Source organism: Anguilla anguilla, chromosome 5, assembly GCF_013347855.1.
Source record: "Anguilla anguilla isolate fAngAng1 chromosome 5, fAngAng1.pri, whole genome shotgun sequence".
NCBI classification, from domain to species: Eukaryota; Metazoa; Chordata; class Actinopteri; order Anguilliformes; family Anguillidae; genus Anguilla; species Anguilla anguilla.
In genome coordinates this window covers 518,861-541,614 of record NC_049205.1, presented here as the reverse complement: position 1 = coordinate 541,614, position 22,754 = coordinate 518,861, and the positions used below count along the sequence as shown (strand labels likewise).

General features: G+C 44.5%; 1 protein-coding gene across 2 annotated transcripts; it reads right to left on the bottom strand.

The window, feature by feature from the left end:
- Nucleotides 1–1,459: 1,459 nt before the first annotated feature.
- On the bottom strand, nucleotides 1,460–21,656 carry chrna6 (cholinergic receptor, nicotinic, alpha 6). Of its 2 annotated transcripts, XM_035417231.1 has the most exons (6): nucleotides 21,283–21,656; nucleotides 9,751–9,890; nucleotides 7,091–7,135; nucleotides 4,497–4,606; nucleotides 3,306–4,302; nucleotides 1,460–1,626 (listed from the first exon to the last, which is right to left on the bottom strand). In XM_035417231.1, the coding sequence occupies exons 1-6, from the start codon at nucleotides 21,338–21,340 to the stop codon at nucleotides 1,501–1,503; spliced, it is 1,476 nt and encodes a 491-aa protein (XP_035273122.1). In that variant the 5' UTR covers nucleotides 21,341–21,656; the 3' UTR covers nucleotides 1,460–1,500. The 2 variants fall into 2 exon arrangements, with proteins under 2 accessions (XP_035273122.1, XP_035273123.1); XM_035417232.1 differs by lacking the exons at nucleotides 9,751–9,890; nucleotides 21,283–21,656 and adding an exon at nucleotides 9,318–9,448.
- Between the last annotated feature and the right edge of the window lie 1,098 nt (nucleotides 21,657–22,754).

The window sequence follows — 22,754 nt, the reverse complement described above, 5'->3', positions numbered from 1 at the left end:
TTTCAGTATATAAGTATATAAGATGAAATAGTATGGACCACTGAACGATTCTCTCGAATAATTACTTCATTAATTGAACAGCCAAATAAATTTAAATGCAGTATGAACCAGATGGTGGGTTCAGACATCACATTGCACCTTTATTAATTTAGTTATTTATTTATTTATGTCATAGGAAAGGTTTAAATTGTGTTTACAAAGCAGAAGATTATAGCTACATGTTGCATTAAAGTTTAAAGCAATATTAACTGAATACTGAAATTGTGCAAGATTGTGAATTAATTTCCAGGTTCGCATTTATGTTTGCATTTATTTACATTTGTGCATGTTCTTGAGTGTATGTGTGTGTCTGTGTGTGTGTGTGTGTCTGTGTTTCGTTTGTGCATTTGTGTGCACGCATGAGTGTGTGTGAGAGAGAGAGAGAGAGAGAGAGAGAGAGAGAGAGAGAGAGAGAGAGAGAGAGAGAGAGAGAGAGAGAGAGAGAGAGAGAGAGAGAGAGAGAGAGAGAGAGAGAGAGAGAGAGAGAGATTATTCTGAAGAAAGATGATATTTATATCACATAAATGACAGAGGAAAACATCCGTGGCTCAAACCCAGCAGAATTTTTAATTGCATCACTAATTTTAATCGCAAAGTGTGAAGTTGGTATGTGCTGATCAAAATAGAAATATAAGCCTTTTACAACTGCTTAACAAGAAGGAAAAACAGTCAGAAAATACAAAACACTGAGCTCTAATCCTGTCTCTCCGATCACATAGGCCTACTGCACAGAAACAGAAATCAGAATCCTGGAGATCTGACTCGGAAATCCTTCATGCACTATCCACATGCTTTATATTACAGAGACTCACATCATTAATGTTTGGCACCCTTCATCTGAAAACATTTCATTTACATATTAATAGTTTCAAATAATGAATAGGACCCCCTGTTGGATTAATTTCATCCAGCCGGAAAGGCAAATATTTGTTTGGAGACCCTTCCACAGTTTGGCCTACTTCAAACCAGCCTTCAGCAGCATAAATGATCTCCCAGTGATCTCCCAGTGATCTCCCAGTGATCTCCCAGTGATCCCCAGTGATCTCCCAGTGATCCCCAGTGATCCCCAGTGATCCCCAGTGATCCCCAGTGATCTCCCAGTGATCCCCAGTGATCCCCAGTGATCCCCAGTGATCTCCCAGTGATCCCCAGTGATCCCCAGTGATCCCCAGTGATCCCCAGTGATCTCCCAGTGATCCCCAGTGATCCCCAGTGATCCCCAGTGATCCCCAGTGATCCCCAGGAACACGGCCACAGGGACCATTCTATACCAGCACACAGCACATACGGCTGCACTGAACCTGGAGACATGTATAGGTGCGTGTGTGAGTGTGTGTGCGTGTGAGCGTGTGTGTGTGTGTTTGGGTGTGTGTGTGTGTGAGCATGTGTGTGTGTGTGTGTGTGGGGGGGGGGGGGGGGGGGGGGGGTGTGTGTGCACAGCCGGGAGGGTTGGAGGCGGGACTATGATAAGAAGCCAATGAGAGGCTGGAAGAAAAGGCCCAGTGTTCCAAGCACACAGACCAGCACAAAAACCCAGAGGAAGATCCTGTCAATCACCATCGCCACATACTTCCAGTCGTCTTCCACCTGAGAGAGAGAGAGAAAGAGAGAGAGAGAAGGGCGAGGGAAGGGGAGAGAGAGAGAGAATGGAGGAGAGCTATCAGTAACAGATACCATAATAGAACATGAACAAGAATAATAGCGGGAGAAATGTATGAAGAGATGGAGTATAAATGAAACGGAATTATGTGGAAAGGAAGAAAAGACAGCCAGACTGGGTCAAGGGAAATGGAGGAGAGGACAATGAACATAAAAGGAAAGGTGGAGAGCAGGGAAAGTGATGTGAGCTGAAAAATGGCAGGAGGGAGTTATTCTGGGCATGCTCAGTGCGGACCCTTCTGGGCATGCTCAGTGCGGACCCTTCCGGGCATGCTCAGTGCGGACCCTTCCGGGCATGCTCAGTGCGGACCCTTCCGGGCATGCTCAGTGCGGACCTTTCTGGGCATGCTCAGTGCGGACCTTTCTGGGCATGCTCAGTGCGGACCCTTCCGGGCCGTGAGCCTTTGCTGGTGTGGGAGACTCAGCGGATCTCATAAAACCATCACCTGAAGTTCTCCAGTAGCAAGTCTTAGGTACACTATTAGTTTTACTACTGTTTCTATTTCCTACTGAATTTTGCATGACATTTTTTTTTGCCGGAGAAACAACCTCAGTTCTTCAGTCATGTTATTATTTTAGAAAGGAAATATGAGTGCAGACTATAATTATCTGGGGAGCAGTATGGCATTTAAATCTCGCATAGAGGCGGAAACCGTTGAGCGCTTGCATTTCTTTGTGTGTAAAAGACTGCTGCTGGTGCCTTTAAGCAAAGCAGGGTGAATATGTGCATTTATTTCTTTTTACACACTAAAGCCTAGCAGATCCATTGAGACAGTATACCACTCTATTTTTAGAAAAAAAGAATTGTGTGCATCTTTGGTAATTTAAAAAAGAAAACATTCACTACATAAGGGAATGCTGAACAAAACAAATAATTTTATTTTTAGAATAGTGTTAAGTTCAAAGTCCCAACATCCTAAAAAAGGACAAACTGTAAATATTATGATTAAATTACTGGAAAAATATATTTCCTTTTAATAAGATATCGCTGGATTTATTTTTATTTACTTGATAAGAATTTGCCTATTAAAAGCAATACTTAAGTCGATACTAAATTGTTCAAGGTATTAATTCAGTCTTTCATCTTAATTTCTTTTTCTAAAAAAAGTGGATTGTGAACAAAGGCCACATAGGGACCAAAAGCAGGACCAAAGCCGCCCTGAATGAGTTCATTTAAACCTGGGGAACAGGGAGGAGCACTCGCAGTCAGAACATGTCTGCCGGAAACGATCTGTATCAGATTCACTCCGAGCACTTCCACTGAACCGAGCGCCGCACCATCTGGCCCTCCTTCAGTGGGGGACTTTTCTTTCAGAAGTTGCAATGGAAAATGATCAACTTCAGATTTAGAATAGATCAGATTATGTTTATAGCCTGCCCTCTGAACATTCAACTGCTATGTTAACTTCCCTTACACTGAAAGGTTTCTGCAATTTACCTTCTCACACCCAGTTCACGAACATTACTAGTTGAAGTACAACAATTACTCCGGCCGTATAAAGTAAATGTAGCTCTAATAATACCACCCTCAGAAAGGGGGGTTAAGCGTTTTAACAATGACCCCCCAGCCTTCTGGAATGAGCCCTTTCCTCCCCAGCGCTGAGTACCTCTTTGGCCTTGTTGCGGCTGCGCATGTTCTCGGCGATGTACTTGACGCTCTCGATGGCCTGCTTGATTTCAGGGGACACCACAGAGAAGGCCACCACGGTGCTGATGGACTGGGGGTTCAGCTGCCGGGCCTGTTTGGGGTCGGGGGGGTCGGGCGCCTCCTTGCCGTGCTGACACAGGCACTTCTTGTGCTCCAGGGACATCTTGCTGTCGCCGTACTCCAGCGCCCCCTGCTGGGAGACGCTGTTCCTCCTCCTCTTCCCGGCCCCGCCCTTGAGCGCCTCCTGCTGGTCGAGCGGCCGGCGCATCAGCATGATCCGCGGCAGAACGCGGAGGAAGACGGAGCGCACCCACCCCGGCATGGTGTGCGTCATGGGCGTGCGGTAGTGCACGTTCAGCACGAAGACCGTGATGACGATGGAGAGCGTGACGAAGATCATGGTGAAGAGCAGGTACTCGCCGATGAGCGGGATGACCAGCGAGGTGGAGGGGATGGTCTCGGTGATGACCAGCAGGAAGACGGTGAGCGAGAGCAGGACGGAGATGCAGAGTGTGACCTTCTCGCCGCAGTCCGAGGGCAGGTAGAAGACCAGCACGGTCAGGAAGGAGATGAGCAGGCAGGGGATGATCAGGTTGATGGTGTAGAAGAGCGGGAGCCGGCGGATGTAGAAGGAGTAGGTGATGTCCGGGTAGATCTCCTCGCAGCAGTTGTACTTGATGTCGTGCTTGTACCCCGGGGCATCGATGATCTCCCACTCGCCGCTCTCCCAGAAGTCCTTCAGGTTGACCTTCGACCCGATCAGCACCAGGTCGATCTTGGCCTTGTCGTAGGTCCAGGAGCCGAACTTCATGGAGCAGTTCTGGTAGTCAAAGGGGAAGTAGGTGATGTCCATGGGGCAGGAGCTCTTAAAGATGGCTGGGGGGACCCATGTCACCGTCCCGTCAAACTTCAACAGGGCTTTGGTTTTGTCTTCCACCAAAAAATCCCCCACAGCACTAACCAAGAAAGAAAAGAAACAATACTTCACAAATTTCACAAAATATTTCACTGTGCCACACCACTTCTCCCCCATCTTCCATCAGTAAAAATACATTTGTGATTCCTAATGTCCTTTGGCTTGATTAGAGCTCTTTTCCTGAATGGACCCCCGTTAATGGCAGAGCTGCCCAGATCAATGCAGCCGACTCACTTGTTATAAAGCACGATGTCCGGCCGCCATATCTTATTGGACGGGACGCGAATGTGCTCGATTCCATCAAATTCAACAGGAGCCCATCGCAGCTTGTAGTCATTCCAGACCTGGAAAAAAAAAAAGTTTAAAAAATGTTCCATTACAGTTCAAAGAATCATTGGCTTATGAAACAGATCCTTTTTCAGAATGAGTGACCTCCATATTTAGATCACAATAATAATGTGAGGAACTCAATGTAATAATATATTGTCTGTGGTGTTTCTTGTGAAAACAGCTTCTGGTCCTAGCGAGAATTTCCCCCGGTGGCACCAATAAGAGTTTAATACGCCATATGGCGCAGTGTTAATCTAGCTAATGACATCACAAATTAACTTAAGGGCACATTTATAACCGCTCAGCTTCAGATAATTCCATCAGAGAATACTTTCAGTGGCACAGTTTAACACTGAGGCGAGATTTATTCCACCAGTGTCCCATCTGTCTCTATAATCATTTACATGCACACGCATCATATGAGGCTGTGTCACATCTTTAAAACTGGAGAACTAAGTCCAAGTTAATTAAGTTTTAATTCAATTAAGTCCAGCAATGCCATGTGTAGGCAAACACTTTATTTATGTTAATTAGCGCATTATTTATAAGATAACAGACACTAATGGCAGGACTATTCTTATCTTGATTTACAAAGGTTATGTCAACTCAACCAAGTCTTTAAAGCAAGCATTCTCAAATGCTATGCTGTAGCCACAATGTAATACAGCACTGTGTGGAAAGGAATATCGTAACCATAATTAACTTTATAACGATATTTGTGTGAATAATGCATGCACACGACAATTCACTCCATTTTAATTCATCCTGGTTTAACACTTTTTAATCACCCTGTGAGGTCACGCTGTATCGAACTGCTCGGACTGCCCAGTGCCCAGATCAGTCATAAAGTGTCCTTCTGAAAGGTTAATGGTTCTGCGATAAACGCCCGTTTATGACAGGGTGTCTGGGGTGGGCGTGTGACCTCACAGTAGCGGTCCGTCCCCCCAGCAGGTAGGCGAAACTCAGGCAGTAAATACTCATGGCAAAGTGAGGGATGCATCTTTCCAAAAGGGTCGCGTCTCGTCACAGAGAAAATATCACAAGCCCTGGGGTTTCCCGTCGTAGGGGTTCAATGCAGGGGCTGTCACAGACTGTAACCCTTCTGGTTTATGATCCCAGCCCATAGAATGAAGTGCTCTCATTAATCTCCTCACAGCAGGGTCATGCTTAAGAGTCAAAGAGCATGCAGAGAGCCCTCAGCCTCTGACATCCTTCACGCACAGCAGCATGAAGCTCCTGGATGCTTCTCCTCAAACGCTTTTAATCCTGACAGTAAATGTTCCGGCTGGAAGCACAGAGGGCAAGATTCCCCTTAAACCCACATAAGAGGCACGCAGAGATTTGGAACCAGCTAAAACTATTTTACAAAACGTTTTCATCTGTATGTGTGTGTTTGTTTCCCTGCCTGTATTTGCATGCATATGTTTGTATGCACACGTGTGTGTGCATATGTGCATAGGTGTGCTGTTATGTGCTGCTTAGTGTTTGAATTATTTTTATCATAATGCATTATTGAGGTCACAACCCCCCAGATGAAGTGAAAATGAATGCTGTGGTATTCCCCATGACACACAGTTTAATTACAGCCCTACCTGAGGATGCCACTCACCCTTTCATTAATAACCTCACTCTTTCATTAATGGTCTCTCAGAGGCATGCATGAAGCCATGAAGTCATGACCAAAATTTAACACAACAGAAATGCTAGCTGCAGGTTATCTGATGGGCCTCATGTTTATCAGAGGCACCCAGCAGCGGAAGGGGCTTCACGTTCGCTGCAGTAAAACAGGAGCCCGTTATGATGGGGTATCTGCTTCAGGCCGGCCCAGCTAGACAGTAAAAGCTGAGACTGATGAGGGCTTTGCATTCTGTGATTATCGCACAGGCGTGTTGACAAAGCCTGCTCAGGGCTCACAGCCTGGCAGCACAGCAGATTACGAGCCGAGGCAAGCAGAGCCGAGAAGGGAGGTTTCCTTTTAGACACGTTGCACGCTGCCCAGGGTCTGAACGCTTATGGCAATCACATAAACCAGCCAAACTCTAAATACAGTTTCATATTGAAGAAGATGATTTACATTCTGAGTATTCTACTTTAGAATTCTCAAAGCTGAAGATATGCCCGTATTCTAATGTGTGTTTAATGGTCACTGGAGACCACTCTGCTTATAGGGCTATGCTGAGGAGCCCAAAGACTCACCCAGGCAACCTCTCCATCAGACCAGGCGTTAAAGAGATGGGACATTCCACACCTGACACCTGGACCCCAAACCCCCCCCTCCACCCCCACCCCTCCCCGGCAGTTCCCTAGGTAACCACACTGCCCCCTGTTCCCAGGGCAACCGCACCATCCCCTGTTCCTAGGGTAACCACACCGACCCCAGTTCCCAGGGCAATGCACCATCCCCTGTTCCCAGGATAATCACACAGACCCCTGTTCCCGGGGTAACCACACCAGCCTCCGTTACCAAGGTAAGCACACTGGTCACCCACAACACTTACGTGTCGAAGCCAGAGGTTGGTCTCCATGATCTGGTTGACTTCATCCTGGGGGAAGAACAGAGCAGATCTCAGGTCAGAGAGCAGATCTCAGATCACAGAACAGATCTCAGATAACAGAACAGATCTTAGATCACAGAACAGATCTCAGATCACAGAACAGATCTCAGATAACAGAACAGATCTTAGATCACAGAACAGATCTCAGATCACAGAACAGATCTCAGATAACAGAACAGATCTTAGATCACAAAACAGATCTTAGATCACAGAACAGATCTCAGATCACAGAACAGATCTCAGATAACAGAACAGATCTCAGATAACAGAACAGATCTCAGATCACAGAACAGATCTTAGATCACAGAACAGATCTCAGATCACAGAACAGACCTCAGATAACAGAACAGATCTCAGATCACAGAACAGATCTCAGGTCATCAGTGATGCAGTCAGAGCCCTCTGAGGAAAGTTCCTCCCAGCCGTTATACCCCTGTCAGAGTCAGAGTCAGAGTCAGAGTCAGAGTCAGAGTCAGAGTCAGAGTCAGCTCGCTGCACTAATGCGACATTGCACTGATGTTGCGTCAGTGACTCCTTTTAGCCATTTGTTGTCAAATAGAAGTAGTTACAATGACAAAAAAGTTTTATCTTGAACTATTTTCAAAACCTTATTAATGGTCAGTAGAGATTTCAGAGGGTTATTGGGCATGGATTTTTGCATTTTAGACTGAATCACTGAACATCCAATTTTACAAGTTCCAGACAGTTTCCTGTCATTCCTAAGGACAATTTTCTTTTTTGCCAATGCTTCTTTACATGTATCAAGTATGATGACTCTTTGTGTTATGCTGTTTTGTTTAGTTTTGGACTCGCATCATAATCTGAGTTATATATAATGTTTGCATGTATCGCTGATCCTTGTAGGCTGGAATGCGGGTCGAGGCAGGAGTGCAGCACTTAATCTAACGCGCAGGTCATAAACTGCACAGCCCAGTGGAGAAAAGGCTGAGCGTTTATTTTTAGACAAGTTGCCTGAGGCCTAAGTATGCACCAAGTACATAAATAAATGACTACATGGAATCCTAGATGGATTAAGTGAAAGCAGCATCTGAATGTGATTGTGCCACACTGCACATCCACAACTGCACTGTGAAAAATGGGCCTTATAGGCGAATAATGTTAACCCCCTGAACGGGGCCTTTCGGGGTTTTATTTTTATTTTTTTCAAAATTCTGAGTCAGTGTTCTAGAACTCCACTGCTTTCAGTCACCAGCAGCGATTGTGACATCATCAGCATTAATTGGAAACTGTCGTACTGTCATGGTTTCGTTCATGCTTATGACATTGTTATTGTTATGTGCACATTATGGAATACATTCCAAGTAAAGTTGCTCAAAATATGTGTAACCTGTCTTGGACAAACCACAACCAATCCACAATACCATCTTGCTGTTAGGTCATGGATAGCCAGTAAATTCTCCACAGAAGGGCAGTTTAACTCAGATAATGACAGCCCAGCTGACTGCTACTGACGTGCAGCAGACCCTGTTCTCACACAAAGCCGCCGTCAGCAAACACACTCGCGCCTAGCGACTCGCGGTTCTGACATGATCCGTTTGCTCAGAGCATCTCAAAGCCAGATGACCTCTTTTATTCCCATTATTTCTATAACCTTATGGATTCATTTTCCGCTCATCAAAATTCACAAGCGACCCTTTCTTGCCCCATGCTAGCAATTCCAGGGTAATCCATGGAAGGGTTCTATTGACAGTGCGAGCACGGCATTTAAAGGCTTCATTAACATAGCATATGCTATTAGCAAGATTACATTCATGCATTCATTACTGGCGCAGTTTATTTTAGACATGAAAAATGATTCCTGTCCGTGTGCACACTTTTAATCTAACAGGAAAGGTGAGGATATATCAACGTGCCATCACTATGAGCCATAATTCTTATAAGGACTGCGAAATGCACTCCATGCTGTATCGCTCATGATGTGTGATAAACAAGATGGAGGCATTCGCAGCTTAGTTCAAATACAAAGGAAATGAAATGCAGAGGTTTCATCCTCAATAAATCTGATGCGTCGGTATGAAAAAAATACAGTATATTTCAAATGGATGCTTTTAATGTTTTTATGTGTTATGTAACAGACGCTGACGGGGATGAGAATGCGAGAGAATGCAACCATGGGAACCCGCCCTGAGGTTCATTCCCAAATACTTACTTTCCCACGAAACAACGGCTTTGATGATACAATTAGACGCATGCATTATATAACGAACGCCCGGTACACTAGTGAATTAAACTGCAGTCTTTAAGAGAGCAGTCCCCTAAATCCGTAATATCCATGCTCGCTCCAGGAGAGCCGCAGGGAGGCCGACTTAATATCTTAAAATCAGAGAACAGTTCAGCCCCAGGAAATCAGGTGAGGGAGTTAAAGGTGCTCAGCGGATTCGTTACTGCAGCGCTGAGTAACGAGGGTAAGCTACACACCCTGCAGTGTTACAGAGGAAACAGGAAATGCAGTTCCTTTAAAGTCTAAAGCATAACAGCAAATTGTCTGCACACAAGTGATTTTATTTTATTGCTTGATATGTTCACAGTATTTTGAAGTGCATTTTAAAAAATGCCGTTTGACAGAATTCCGATGGTCTCACCACTTTGACCAGCTGGGAAATGGAGACCTCGAACTCCACGGTCACCGGGTCGGACACGTTCTCCACCGGCCGGATGAACTGGTTATACCTGCGGAAGAGCCGCCTGAAGAGCCGGTCCTCCCCTTTAGAGGAGAAGCAGTCTGAGCAGAGACACAAGGACAAGTAGAATACACAATAAATAACAACAAGAAGCAGTCTGAGCAGAGACACAAGGACAAGTAGAATACACAATAAATAACAACAAGAAGCAGTCTGAGCAGAGACACAAGGACAAGACAGTTTAATTAGCAGCATAGGTGGGATATTGCACGTTGCAAGTAAATAGAATTACAACAGAATATTTATTATTAATGTGTCATTTTGTAAGAGCAGATTGAGAACACACTAGGGACAGATCAATAAAATTATTTTTAGTTTCCATATTGTTTCATTATTGCTTATTGCATTATTGCTATTGAGTTTTTCCAAGTCAAATCATTCTCTGTCTTTAATATGGCAAAATGTATGAGAGAATCCTGCTGATTCACCTCAATATCTGGCCTCAAGATTTGGAGATGCCTTGACTTTTTTCCCAAAATCTCCTCATCGAAAGAGTAGCAACTTATTTAATCCTGCAATTTAGTTTTTAATCCTTACCCCATTATCAGGGTGACAGTGAGAGGTGGAGAGATGGAGATAAGGAAAGCGTGGGTAACATTTATTAAAAGGAGCAAGATTTTTCTAGCATTCTCAACCTCAGTGGTATGAAACATAATGCAACATCTGAACTCTTCTCTTCAGAGAAAGCAGTCTGCAGAACTCCTACGGATGAAAACCTTTCAGCTGGAGACGCGGTGGAAAGTCGATATTTGATGCGAGCGAGCGGGACAGCAGATCCAGGCTCTCTGACTCTCATCCTCCTCTTCCTCCCTCAGTGTCTTTATGAGACACGCAGAGAGGAAAGGGAAGAGAACCGAAAGCCTTTAGCCGGTCTTTATGAGTCACAGCTCCTGCCGAACCACACATTTTAACTTCGCCCCGATGAGAGCGGGGTGAAAGGTCATCGTGAGTGTGCGCGGTGCGGTTCGTTTCCGTGGCGAACAAGCAGCCATGACTGAGGTGGGATCGAAGCGGAAAGCTGGGGCTGCTATCTGGCGCTTCCAGACCAAACGCGTCCGGGACGCCCAAAAACAGAAATCAAAACTGTGCACTTCACTGCCTCCTCCTTCCCCTTTTTCCATGATTCACTGAGAGCCACATTCTGAGACACACCCCTCACCCCCCCACCCCAACACCTTGAGCCCCCCACCAACTCCTTCCTTCCCAGGTTTCTTCCTACGCACCTTCCAGGGAGTCCTTCCGTGCCACTGTCGTCTCTGGTGTGCGTGCGTGCATGTGTGTGTGTGCCTGTGTGCGTGCGTGTGCGTGCGTGCATGCATGTGTGTGTGTGTCTGTCTGTCTGTGTGTGTGTGTGTGTGTGATTGCCAGCCAGGTTTCGCCCATCATGTTTGGAGACAACATAAAGGGCAAAAGGGTTTGTATGTAAACACACATGTATGTATGCATATAGCACTGATAGAAGTGCTTATTCAATGCTTTTTTTTGCTTTGTGTTCAGAAATAAATACCCAATGAGATGCTGTTCTCAGCAACAAAGGTCTTCTGGCGCAATTTTGCTGATCTATGCAATACTCAGATATAACAAATAAAAACATCTTATTAAAATACAACAGACCAATGTGAGCCCATAAACATATTCTAAGTGCCTTTTTCATACTGGAAATTCCACGAGAATTCTTGGAAAGAGAAAACCAATGATTTATAGTGATATTCCTGCCACAAATATAAAATTCGGTATGTGTGTTAAAAACCAGGACCTGAAATACGGCGTGTGATCCTCAGCAGTGAGGGGGTGAAATGGAAACAATAAATAATTCAGCTCATGAACCCCCTGACCGCGCTGCCGACCGCTGACACGCCATTCCCACAATGCACCAGTCAATGGCAGGAATTTGTGGGCGGCTGTGGCAAGGTCGCCAAATAGGCCGGCACCCTAAAAAAGCTACACCCCCCCCCCCCCGATGCTGCTTCAGCCAATCCTGAAGTGTCATCCGTAAGGGCTACAAGAAAATCTTATTTTCTGCAGTGCAGTGCTGGCTGTTCTTTTTCTGTCACATTAACTATAGACTCCTGCTATAGATTCTCTCCTCATGTTTGTACCTTGGTTAGGGAAATGAAGATCACCATAATCAGTTATTTAATGAGACTTTTATTATGGGGGGGGGGGGGGGGGGTTAAATTTAATTCCAACTTTTCTTCCACCCCAAAGCTCAGTAAAACTTTCAAAAGGCAGGTGTAAGGAATTGACAGCTGGTGCCAAAGGAAGCTTAAGGTGGAATGTTATATTACCATGCGTCCCTGGGACCCACGGCCCTGGATGTTAAGTGGGACCCGAAGCACTGCATTCTCCGCCTTAAAAACAAATCAACATTCGTGAGACAGAAAAGGTCGACCGATCTGAGCTGCTCACCCACTCCCACGATTCATAAAGAGAATCAATAAGGAGAATCACTCCTCATAAAGAGAATCAGTCCTCATAAGGAGAATCACTCCCCATAAAGAGAATCACTCCTCATAAAGACAATCACTCCCCATAAAGAGAATCACTCCTCATAAAGAGAATCACTCCTCATAAAGAGAATCACTCCTCATAAAGAGAATCACTCCTAACCCTAACCCTCCCCGCCTGAAGGTTTCATAAAGAGAATCACTCCTCATAAAGAGAATCACTCCTCGCCTGAAGGTACGGCTTCTAAGGATCTCATGAAAGAAAAAAAAAACGATATTTATAGGCTGAACGCTGCCCACTGCCTCCCAGTGCTTCTCGTAAGGCATTTTAATGACAGATTGTTCGTTCCATAATGACACATGTCTAAGGCTCAGGGTTTCCATCGTCTCAGTATAAATGTCACTCAGACAATTTGCTTTAAGTACATTCTGAGAGCATTACTTCACTTCACAGCTAATGTTCTCTGTTATAATATGTGTGTGTGTGTGTGTGTGTGCGTGTGTGTGTGGCTGTGTGTGTGTGAGCATGTGTGTGTGTGTGCGTGTGTGTGAGTGTGTGGTTGTGAGCATATGAGTGTGTGTGTGTGTGTGTGTGAGTGTGTGTGTGCGTGTGTGTGTGTGTGTGTGTGGTTGTGAGCATGTGAGTGCGTGTGTGTGTCAGCGTGTGTGTGTGTGTGTGTTGTTTGTGTGTGCATGTGTGCACGTATGCATGTTCGCTTACATACGCACATGTTGGCAGCAGAGTTCATAGACTGTTTATGAACAGGTGAAAAGGACAAATTCTGATACGGTCCAGCACTTATACTTTTCTATGAGGAACATGAATTGCTTCATAGGAATAAGAAATGTGAGATAAGCAAGCTGCCCTGGGAAAGAGCCACTGAATCGGTTGTTTCTAGAACAGCTCCGGTCCTGTAAGGGCTGTTTATCGTTCTTCCTCTGCAGCTCCAGACCAGAAGCAGCACCAAAGCCTGTAATCTGTACACACAGCTCTCACTGTACCACAGGCTCAGAGCAAAGCCTGAGTGTTACACAGATAGAGTTTCAAAGGCTCTTTGATCTCAAAACCACAGCACAAGACGACCTGCAATTCTGCTTTCTGAATCCCTGCACAGAAGACTGACAGCAAGTATTCTGGATCACACCAACAATGGCGCTAAACCTTAATTATATGTAGCGATGACAGATTGCTTCTTGTTATCATATTTAACATGTATTTTTTTTTTTTTACTAAACCAAAATACTGAATTGCAGTGGGGAAACTGAATGAGTGAATGGAGCCAGAGAGGTTTACGCAACGTGGACCTGAGCGATTACATTCTGCATTAGGGTGCGATTAATATGCAAAGTGCATCTGGATGCCGCTCATTAAATAAGGCGATGGATCCAGAGGCCAGGGCTGCTCAGCAGGCATTGGGCCTGTCCTGTCAGCAGCACCAATAGCGTACGCTACATTTGGCAGTGTGTGTGTGCTCAGTGGGGGGGTGGGGGGGGGGGATTCCACATCATGCTTTGAAAAAGGGCTCATTATGGCGGACAATTAACCACTGGATTCAAAGGAACTGGGGGGGGGGGCTTTATTCCCTCTCACGAAATTGGATTTCATAAGCGTGAGCTTGTCATGCTCAGATTATTCACGTCTTTGCTATTTGCGTCCAGTGAGATACTGAGGGAACGTCAGAGTGACAGAGAGAGCCTCTAAAGCGTGGCGTAGACCACACTGCAGGAGGGGCATGGCGTAGACCACACTGCAGGAGGGGCATGGCGTAGACCACACTGCAGGAGGGGCCTGGCGTAGACCACACTGCAGGAGGGGCGTGGCGTAGACCACACTGCAGGAGGGGCATGGCGTAGACCACACTGCAGGAGGGGCCTGTTTCCTGACCCCCAGGGTAAATATTCACAGCCCGTGTTCGTTTGAATGAGTCCCTTGTTTATTTAAAATTACACCCCGCCCCTTCCTCTGTTTTCCACAATGATAAAGAAGGTTCATATCAGAGAGAGATGCTCAATGCCAGTTCAAACAAGAAAGAAAAGAAAAATGGGCAAAATGGACTTACACTCGTAATAACACATATTAATGTGAGTGTTCCTGCTCACACAATAACAGGGCCAATGTCCACTAATGAGAGAGGAGGTAACCTGATTTTGGTACACAGTAAAATGTCCAGTGTTAGTTTAACTCTGACAAAGTATATATGAGTCCAATAGGAACCACATGCACACTGTAATTGTTAATTTAATTTAATATTTCGCTGTGTACCAAAGAGAAATGCTCCACACAGGCCAAAACAAACCATGTGACTGCAAACTTGAGCCACTGCTGTGCTGACCATTGACCCTTGTGTCCTGTGATGCTGGATAAGGCAGATATACTGTGTGCTGTGGAACAGTCCTTACAGCCCTGATTCTGTGATTCAGGGCTCTTACTTGGATTAACACACGGATTCAGTAATGAACAGCCTCTAGGTGGTAATTTGCAGTAATATAAATTTTACTCAAAGATGCCCAGTGAGTGGGATTTAATTTTTAGAATGAATATTTCTAGATCATTGATTTGCACAATGCAGTCAATCCACTCTTTATTTATGCAATTGCCATATTTATAAGAAGTCTTCATTTTCATGCAGACATGTAGTATCCATGCAGGACCATTTCAGAATCACAGATAGCATGGAACTGCAGAATTATAAAAGAAATATATTATTTAAATGGAATCATGCAGCTTCCACTGCAACGCAATTTGTTGCACAGCAAACACAGCAGTATTGTTTAAACTGGGAGCAGCTTTCAGTTGTTTCAACCAATAAAACAAGGGCAGGGGATGACATATTGATTTATTTTTAGCCGTATCGCAGGAAGTACAAATTAATTCATTGGAACTTACATAGCCTGTGTGTCTGGATCCTAAACTCATCAACGCAGATAGCTACCGTAATGTTTGGGGAAAATGCACGTTAAATATTACACCTGGTTTTCTGATTGGCTCATAGCTAACAGCTGACCAAAGTGATAAGAAGCACCCGTGCAACTGTGAGAGATAGCATCGGCAGAAGAAGGCAATTTGCAATTATAATTTCATTAATTATTGTTTAATGTTTCATTTCTATAAACTGCCTTTATTGCTCTGAGGGGTGTCTCCAGGGGAGTGTTACAGTGGTTGTGTTAAATCAGTTTAATGAATGGAGTTATTACAGCATGCGGTGGAAAGCAGTATAAAACATTATGAACGGCTATGCAATGGGGTTGCAAATAGGCCTACAAAAGGTGCCATTTTTATTTAGGAGTATTCACTGTTTAAAGTTATCGCTACAGCATGCATAGCACTAATTACATGTAGCAGGTTAGCTGCAGGCATTGCTCAACAGTGATTGGCCAGATGAACTGAAGTAGGGTTTGGGCTTTATGCTTTTGGGTTCAGATTTTATATTTTTAGAAGCAGATAAGCAAATACTTTGTGGCAATGCTATAATAACGTTGATATTGGAATTATTTATTGCATAATAACATTTAAACTGCAGTTATAATGCAGCTCAGAAAAGGATGTAGCAGGATTGGGGTCAGTTTCATACCAGGTTGCCCTAAATATGGAGCACAGACAATTTGTTTTTATCTGTGAAAGAGAGTTGAACATGTTCTCAGGCAGTAGCAAAAGTCAAAAACACATCAACATAATGTGTGATAATAACTCTAACCAATGTGCATATCCTGTATGTGTTCCGGAGCCTGCTGTAGGCTGAATTTATTCATTCTGGGTTATCGCAGCTATATTTAAAATGAGCCGATAATCCAAACATTATTTCACAATGCTGGAGCCACAAACGGGCACAGATAGACACTGCTTAAAATGAGTGTCCCACTAAGAACAGGTCTTTAATCCCCTCTTCAATGCCAAGCTACAAACTTATGCAAACCTCCATGTCAGGGATGTCTAAATCAGGTTCAGAACAGCCACGGGATCTGAAGCTTCCTTAACCAACATCATTAAACCACAACAGACCCAAGAAATGGAGAGATGTTATGTGGGGGTTTTAGGTCTACAGGAGTTAAAGCTTTTTTCCAAGTTTGGTTTGTGCAAATCATAATCTAACAGACTAATCTAACAGATACAACTCTGTGTTCCCCAGCCTCAAAGAAGTGAGACAAAAACAGACAGAATACGAGAGAGAAAGAGAGAGTGAAAGAGATGGAGAGAGGGAGAAAGAGAAAGAGAGAGAGAGAGGAGTGGTGAGGGAGCTCCCAGTTCTTGCAGTACACCACTGCGGCAGACGGTCTAAGACACTAAGTGCAATTTCTTGCTTGTGAAGAACCTGTTTTACAGATTGAATGAGACAGGTGAGCGGGGGGGGGGGGGGGGGGGGGGGTCTGTGGTGGGGTGCCTGTGTTCCCCTCGCCCCCGGGCTGAGAGCGTCTCCCTCCCCGAGGCGGGTGGCGGGGGCTGTCACGCAGGACGTGTGTCACGGGTAGGGGGTGACCCCTGGGGGGGGCAGACGGGTGACCTTCACTCTGACCTTCCCCACTGGGACGTGAGGTGCCTTTAAGAGGCGTACGCTTCAGAGCCTTTCACAGGGGTCTCAGGGAAGCTCAAAACTGGCCCCCGGGGGCAGTAGTGCTGCTGGTTTTCACTCCTCCCGTCCAATCAGAAACCGATTTAACCCTTTAAGATGTGAGACCACAAATATGAGACTGGAATGTTCTTAGCTGAACATTCTAATGCTGATGTCACAATCACTACTGGTGACTGAAAGCAGTCGAGTTCTAGAACACTGGCTTAGAATTTTGGGGAAAAAACATTCCAACATTCTTCAGTGGGTTAAAACTGAAACTCCAGGCAAGTGTATTTTCTGACCAATTAGTGGCATTATTGGACTATGGACAGTCAGACAGAAGAGAAGCCCAGCTGTGCTACTGATCCAGATCAGTAGCCCTGCTCTACACACTCAATCCATACGCATGACCGCAGGAATAAAACATTTGTAATAATGCCAAGCTCTGCCCAGGTGAGCACTACAAACAATAAATGAAAACAATAAAAAAAAATCACCAACTTGCCAGATGGGACCACAAGTCCGTTAGGAAGATACAGCCAAAGACCGGATTTTTAAACCAATCACACCTCGCTAAAGAGCCACAGGGCCAAACAGAGCCCGCGGTCACCCGGGTGTGAACTCATGCTGATTTCTTTATTGTTTTCTTTTCTTTTCTGATCATAAGAGAGCAGATGGATCTCTCTCCCATAATTCAGAAGAGAAGCATCCATTTTGGCTCAAGTTTTCCTCTCTCCCAGGGTCCAGTTGCCTGGAGAACACCCTATAAAATATAAATTGCCAGTTCAATGGGAGGGTAAAACCACAAGTAGGCCTGCAGTACGTGGCACAGCTGTCTGTCATGGGGGGTCAGCCAGAGGGTCTATCACACCTACAGACATCTTCTACCCCCACACAGAGAGTACCAACAGAATACATTAAGGATGAGCTTCAGCAAAATGCCTCCCCCCGGGAGCAGGGGGTGGTGGTGGGGGTCTGTGGGGGGGGTTGTGGGGGGGTTGGAGCACGTGGTGACACCAGGACGGAGATGCTCAGGTTAATCATTCCACCCTGAGGCTCCCCGTGTGATCGTCTCCTCCTTCTTCATCCTCCTGGATGACTCATCCATGAGCTCCAAGTGAGAGACTTCAGCTCTGCCTGGAGAAACGGGGGCACGAGCAGGATTTGGGAGGTGGGGTTTAATATTGAATCGTAAGTACTGGAAATTATTACGAAATGAGGCTTCAGCTCAAGGCCATGCAGCCAGTGGCCAAGCGGCTGGGGGGGATGGGCTGGGGGGGGGGGATGGGGGGGGGGGGGGGGCGTTCATTCACAGAGGGAATGTGAAACCAGCCAGGATGCCACACAGCCCTGTTAACAGCGCGGAAACTCGAAAAAATCGCTATGTTTTCCCTCCTCTGTGATACATTTTAATGGTTTTGTTCTGTTTTGTTTTTTTTTTTTCCACTGTATCGCAAAAGCATTTGAAAAAATCCAATATTTCTGGAGATCAGATGACACTTGGGTTAAGCTCTAATGCGACCACTTCCCGGTGTAATCTGCTGGGCCCATTTCCAAGCCTGAGGTTTGAGAAAGTCTTCAGCTCGTCTAAATCAACTGGAAAAAAAGCTGGACTTAGTCCCAGCGCCGAGGCAAGAGTGCACAGAGCTACAGTGAAGGTTTTAACACGTCAGGAAATCTCAGCCCGAAGAACGTTTCCAATCACACCCCAGTCAGCACACACGCAGCTGGGCCAGCAGATTAAATTAGCTGACCTGCTGGTGGCTATCTTGCGGTCACAAACACAAGGATCTATTTCTGAATGTAAAGCTCAAGACCTGGTTCCACTAAAATACATCCCCCACCTTCATGGTGTTTTCATGCTGAATGACACCTACATGGGGCAGCTGGGTGGCGCATCCTGTTAAGGCCCAGGTGTAGTTTTTTGATGGGCCCCATGGTTTGATATTGGTCCTCTTTCAGAGGAGACTGCACGCTGTTCTGCTCTACCTCCAGTTGGTGGGTGAGCATGATCAGACTTTCCAGATTGGGGAGAAAACCGGGAAAAGTCTAATACAATTTTCTTAAAAAGGAGTGACAGCTGTGTCAAAGTAAACTAGGTTTACTTCTGTCTACTCAATTCTCACCTCAACCTTTTTTAACCACAGAAGCACAGAGTCCTGTGGACCTTTCTGCCACTGAATTAAAAGTTGCTACAGTAAGCTGAGACTTGCCCTGTTCCATCCCTGGACTCTTTATAGGGTAACACACACACACATGCAAAAGCACATTCAATGACACAAGGCTGTAACTAGATTAACTCTGTAGAAACCTATTTTCTGCATTATCTGCTATAAAACAGTATTACAGAATAATTACAATGTAATAGAGGGACCTGTCTTAATACAGCTTTATTAAGTATATCTAAATTGAATCTTAAGGTATTACAAGAAGTAACCTGTCCACCCCAGGTACTTTTTATGAAGATTAAATATTTTAGAGACTCCCAGAGACCCCCTCACCCCAGCCCATGCCCACACACACACCAATTAACTTTTTTTTTACCCAGAATTTGTTTCTGAATATTATCATATTTAATTTCATGAGATAATTATAGTTGCGCAAATAGTATTTTCGGAAATGTAGGTCGCCCTACCGGATGTGTCATTCTGAGAAAATGAGTGTGACTATCAGAATGTGGAATGTGGCTAAATGACCAGCCCCTAATTAACCGCTTACCTGAATGGGGGGAGGAAGGGGGGTGTACAGAGACGCTGTCATTTCAGAATACTTAGGGCTAAATACTGAAATGGTTTCTTGTCTTTTTAATGTGCACAACATTTTCTCATAGCACACATACTGTAGGATTTTTGTCCAATACATTGCTTCTCAGCAGTCACCCTATATAAGACCTCATGTCAGTAGTTAACGGCACGTGGGTTTTTTCCCCAGATACATTGTAATGCTGTTTAACCGCAAACACACAACATGTGCTACAGCAGAAGAACTTAAAACCTTTGTTTCAAAAATGCACGTGTGTGCACGTACATATGGGCAACGTTTGCGCGTCTGAGACGGTAATGGGAGGGGGTAGCCATGGAGTAGTCCTAATACAGCCGATAAAACAGATACCGTAGTTACGCGCTATATGACGCGCGAATCATCTATCAGGATGGATGAGTACAGCCTCAGTGTATTTTCTGAGGGGGATGGAAGTGCCGGGCTACAATGAGATGAGAGCAACATACATCATACATTCCATTAAAATCAACTGTATTTCCCATATATTAAAACACAATTATTATATGATCTTTTACCCCGTGTAATATTAAGTCGCATAGACTATTGCGGTCAATACTTGCACCGAAGATTGTTATGCACCCTGAGGAGCCGATGCAGTGGATTGAACCCCAATATAAGGTTGGAAAGTTTCTGGCCATCAAAAAAAGCTTAGTTGTTCATAAAGCAACTTAATACGGGTTTTGGTCCTGAACAGCATATCGCAATCAGCACCTTTCCATCACAGTAAAGTAGCGCCTTACCTCGAGCAAATATTGCAATAGATCTCTGTTTTCTGCGAGAACGCAGACGAGTGCGCAAACACGCTGGCATCTATGCTCACAGATACTCACCCTTTCCAACTCTAATCCAGTTCTAATCTTATGTGATAACATTCAGTTCGTTGGGTCAAAATGCAGTTCAATCTCAAGTCAAGTGGATTAATAAAAGCATTTTTGAAACCCCTACTTTACAAGCATTCTATACGTCGAAAAATGCAAAGAAATACATTACCTTATAAGTTTACGAAAAAAAAGGCATATTATTAATATTTCATCATTGCTGTAATATTCATAAAGAGTATAGCCTAATGAAAGTCTGAGCGGACGCTGCTCGAGAATAAGCACTAGGCTACTCGGTATGGCTTTCCCATCTGCCGACGTCATTGCGTGAAAAAACAAATCTATATCTTCACTCTTCGAAAATGAGTCTTTCAAAATATATCAATGGAACAATGGATTGTCAAAGTGTGCGATTGTATCTTTCGCACATGCATATAACAGTAAACTGTATCTCAATAAAGCACTTAAAAAACTGTAAGAAAACTTTTCAGACGCATGCGGTTGTCCGATATTTTCACTGTCCAGACTAAGACACATCCAAATTGTCATATTTGCTCTTATGACGATAAATACATGGGCAAAGTTGGAAACATCAGACTGATGGAATCATTTTGACGGTGAAGAGCAGCGCGGTAGCGGAATTCTATAAAAGCTCCAGACCGTAAGCCATTCGATATTAAAGACATTTAAGCGTCTGGTTCTGCTCATTTAGCTTTTTACCAATTGCGCTGCGTTTTAAAATGCTTAGGAACCCCAGCCTAATACAGCAGAAAATAACTCAAACCCTCAAGATTTTTAATGTTTTTTTTTACTTAGTAGTAACCTAGGCTACTGTCTTACCTTGCGTTATAAGCGCCACAAAAAGAAGGAGCAAAGTACGTTTCCCCGTTGAATTCATCTAGCGTCTTAAGCGTCGGGAGTGCTTTTCTTTTAAAAAGAATAATAATTCAAGTAATTGCGATAATAAAGAAAAATCTATTGCTTCTCGACAGAGGATGCTTTATGAAGAGGCTATCAGTACGCTCTCCGATACTGGAGAAGTTCGTTCGTCCCACCCCCTGGGCGAAACCTCTACCCGTGTCTTTCTTAAAAGGAACATGTCATTAGAGCGAGTCAAGTGCATATACAGTCAAATAGTATCGAAACAGGAGATTATGGGGAGCCCCGTTGTTCGTGCCTATGAATACATTTTTTGGGGGGTTGTTCGTTGCTGCCGACTTTCAGGCGGGTCTGTGCTGGACAGCGCATTGCACAGCGTACTCGTCTATTGCTGACTACAGTTTCCCTATGCTACTGTAAATGAGGAGTCCTGCTTTTGCTCGCTTTGTTGCTGTAGTTAACTCCAAACGAGTAAAAACCCACAGATTCACGCACTTTCATGCAATGTACGTCACGCACTTTCATGCAATGTTCCTGCAATGTAGGATAGATGTTCCAGTTCTATAGCGGAAACGGTGCACTATTTTCGAAGGAACGTATTAGGTCAGTGCCGCTGTGACGTACAATTTGAATATTAGTTACTCATAAATATAATCAATGTAACAAGTAATTGAAAGGAGTACATTCGCGCTTTGCCGCTAAATAGCCTACCCTCACATGATCAAAATACAAAATGAAAACGTTTGTACTATTCCAGATTTTTATCCAGGTCTATCGTCATTAGGTTATTATCACTACAACGCCACTGACAGTGAAGCTTTCCTGCGTATGGCCACCGTGTGTTGATTATTATATTTTCACTGACGTTAAATTCTTGAAAGCAGACGTCTCTTCTGACTCATTTCTAAATGTGGAAACAATTTTCTAATAAAAAAAAACATATTAAAACGAAAGAGAAGCACACATCCAAACTATTTGTGAAAATCATGCAGTTATCCAACACTTTACTCTACAGCATTACTGAACAGCTGAATGCCAATCAAAGTTTGCATAGTTCTGTCGTTAGATTCCACCCAGCCGGATTAAAATGGATCAGAAAGTGGGCTGAAGACCGAAAGCAGAGTTCATGAGAGGCCAGACCCCTGGGGGTGTGGAGTTGAGAGGGAACGTTTTAAATGTTGGGTTCAACATCACAAAATATACCCCAACGAGCGCTTGTTAGGGCAAATCACGTTCTTCAAGGAGGTCTATGAAACGTGAAGGCGTGTTTGTCTCCACACCCTGCTGGGTGGATTAAGGCACACACAGCCTACAGGGTCATACAGATGCGCTACTTTTATTCACCGTTTTCTCATCTACCTTTCTCATCTAACACACAACCATACACACACTCTCACACACATGCATACACACACGCACACACACACACACAC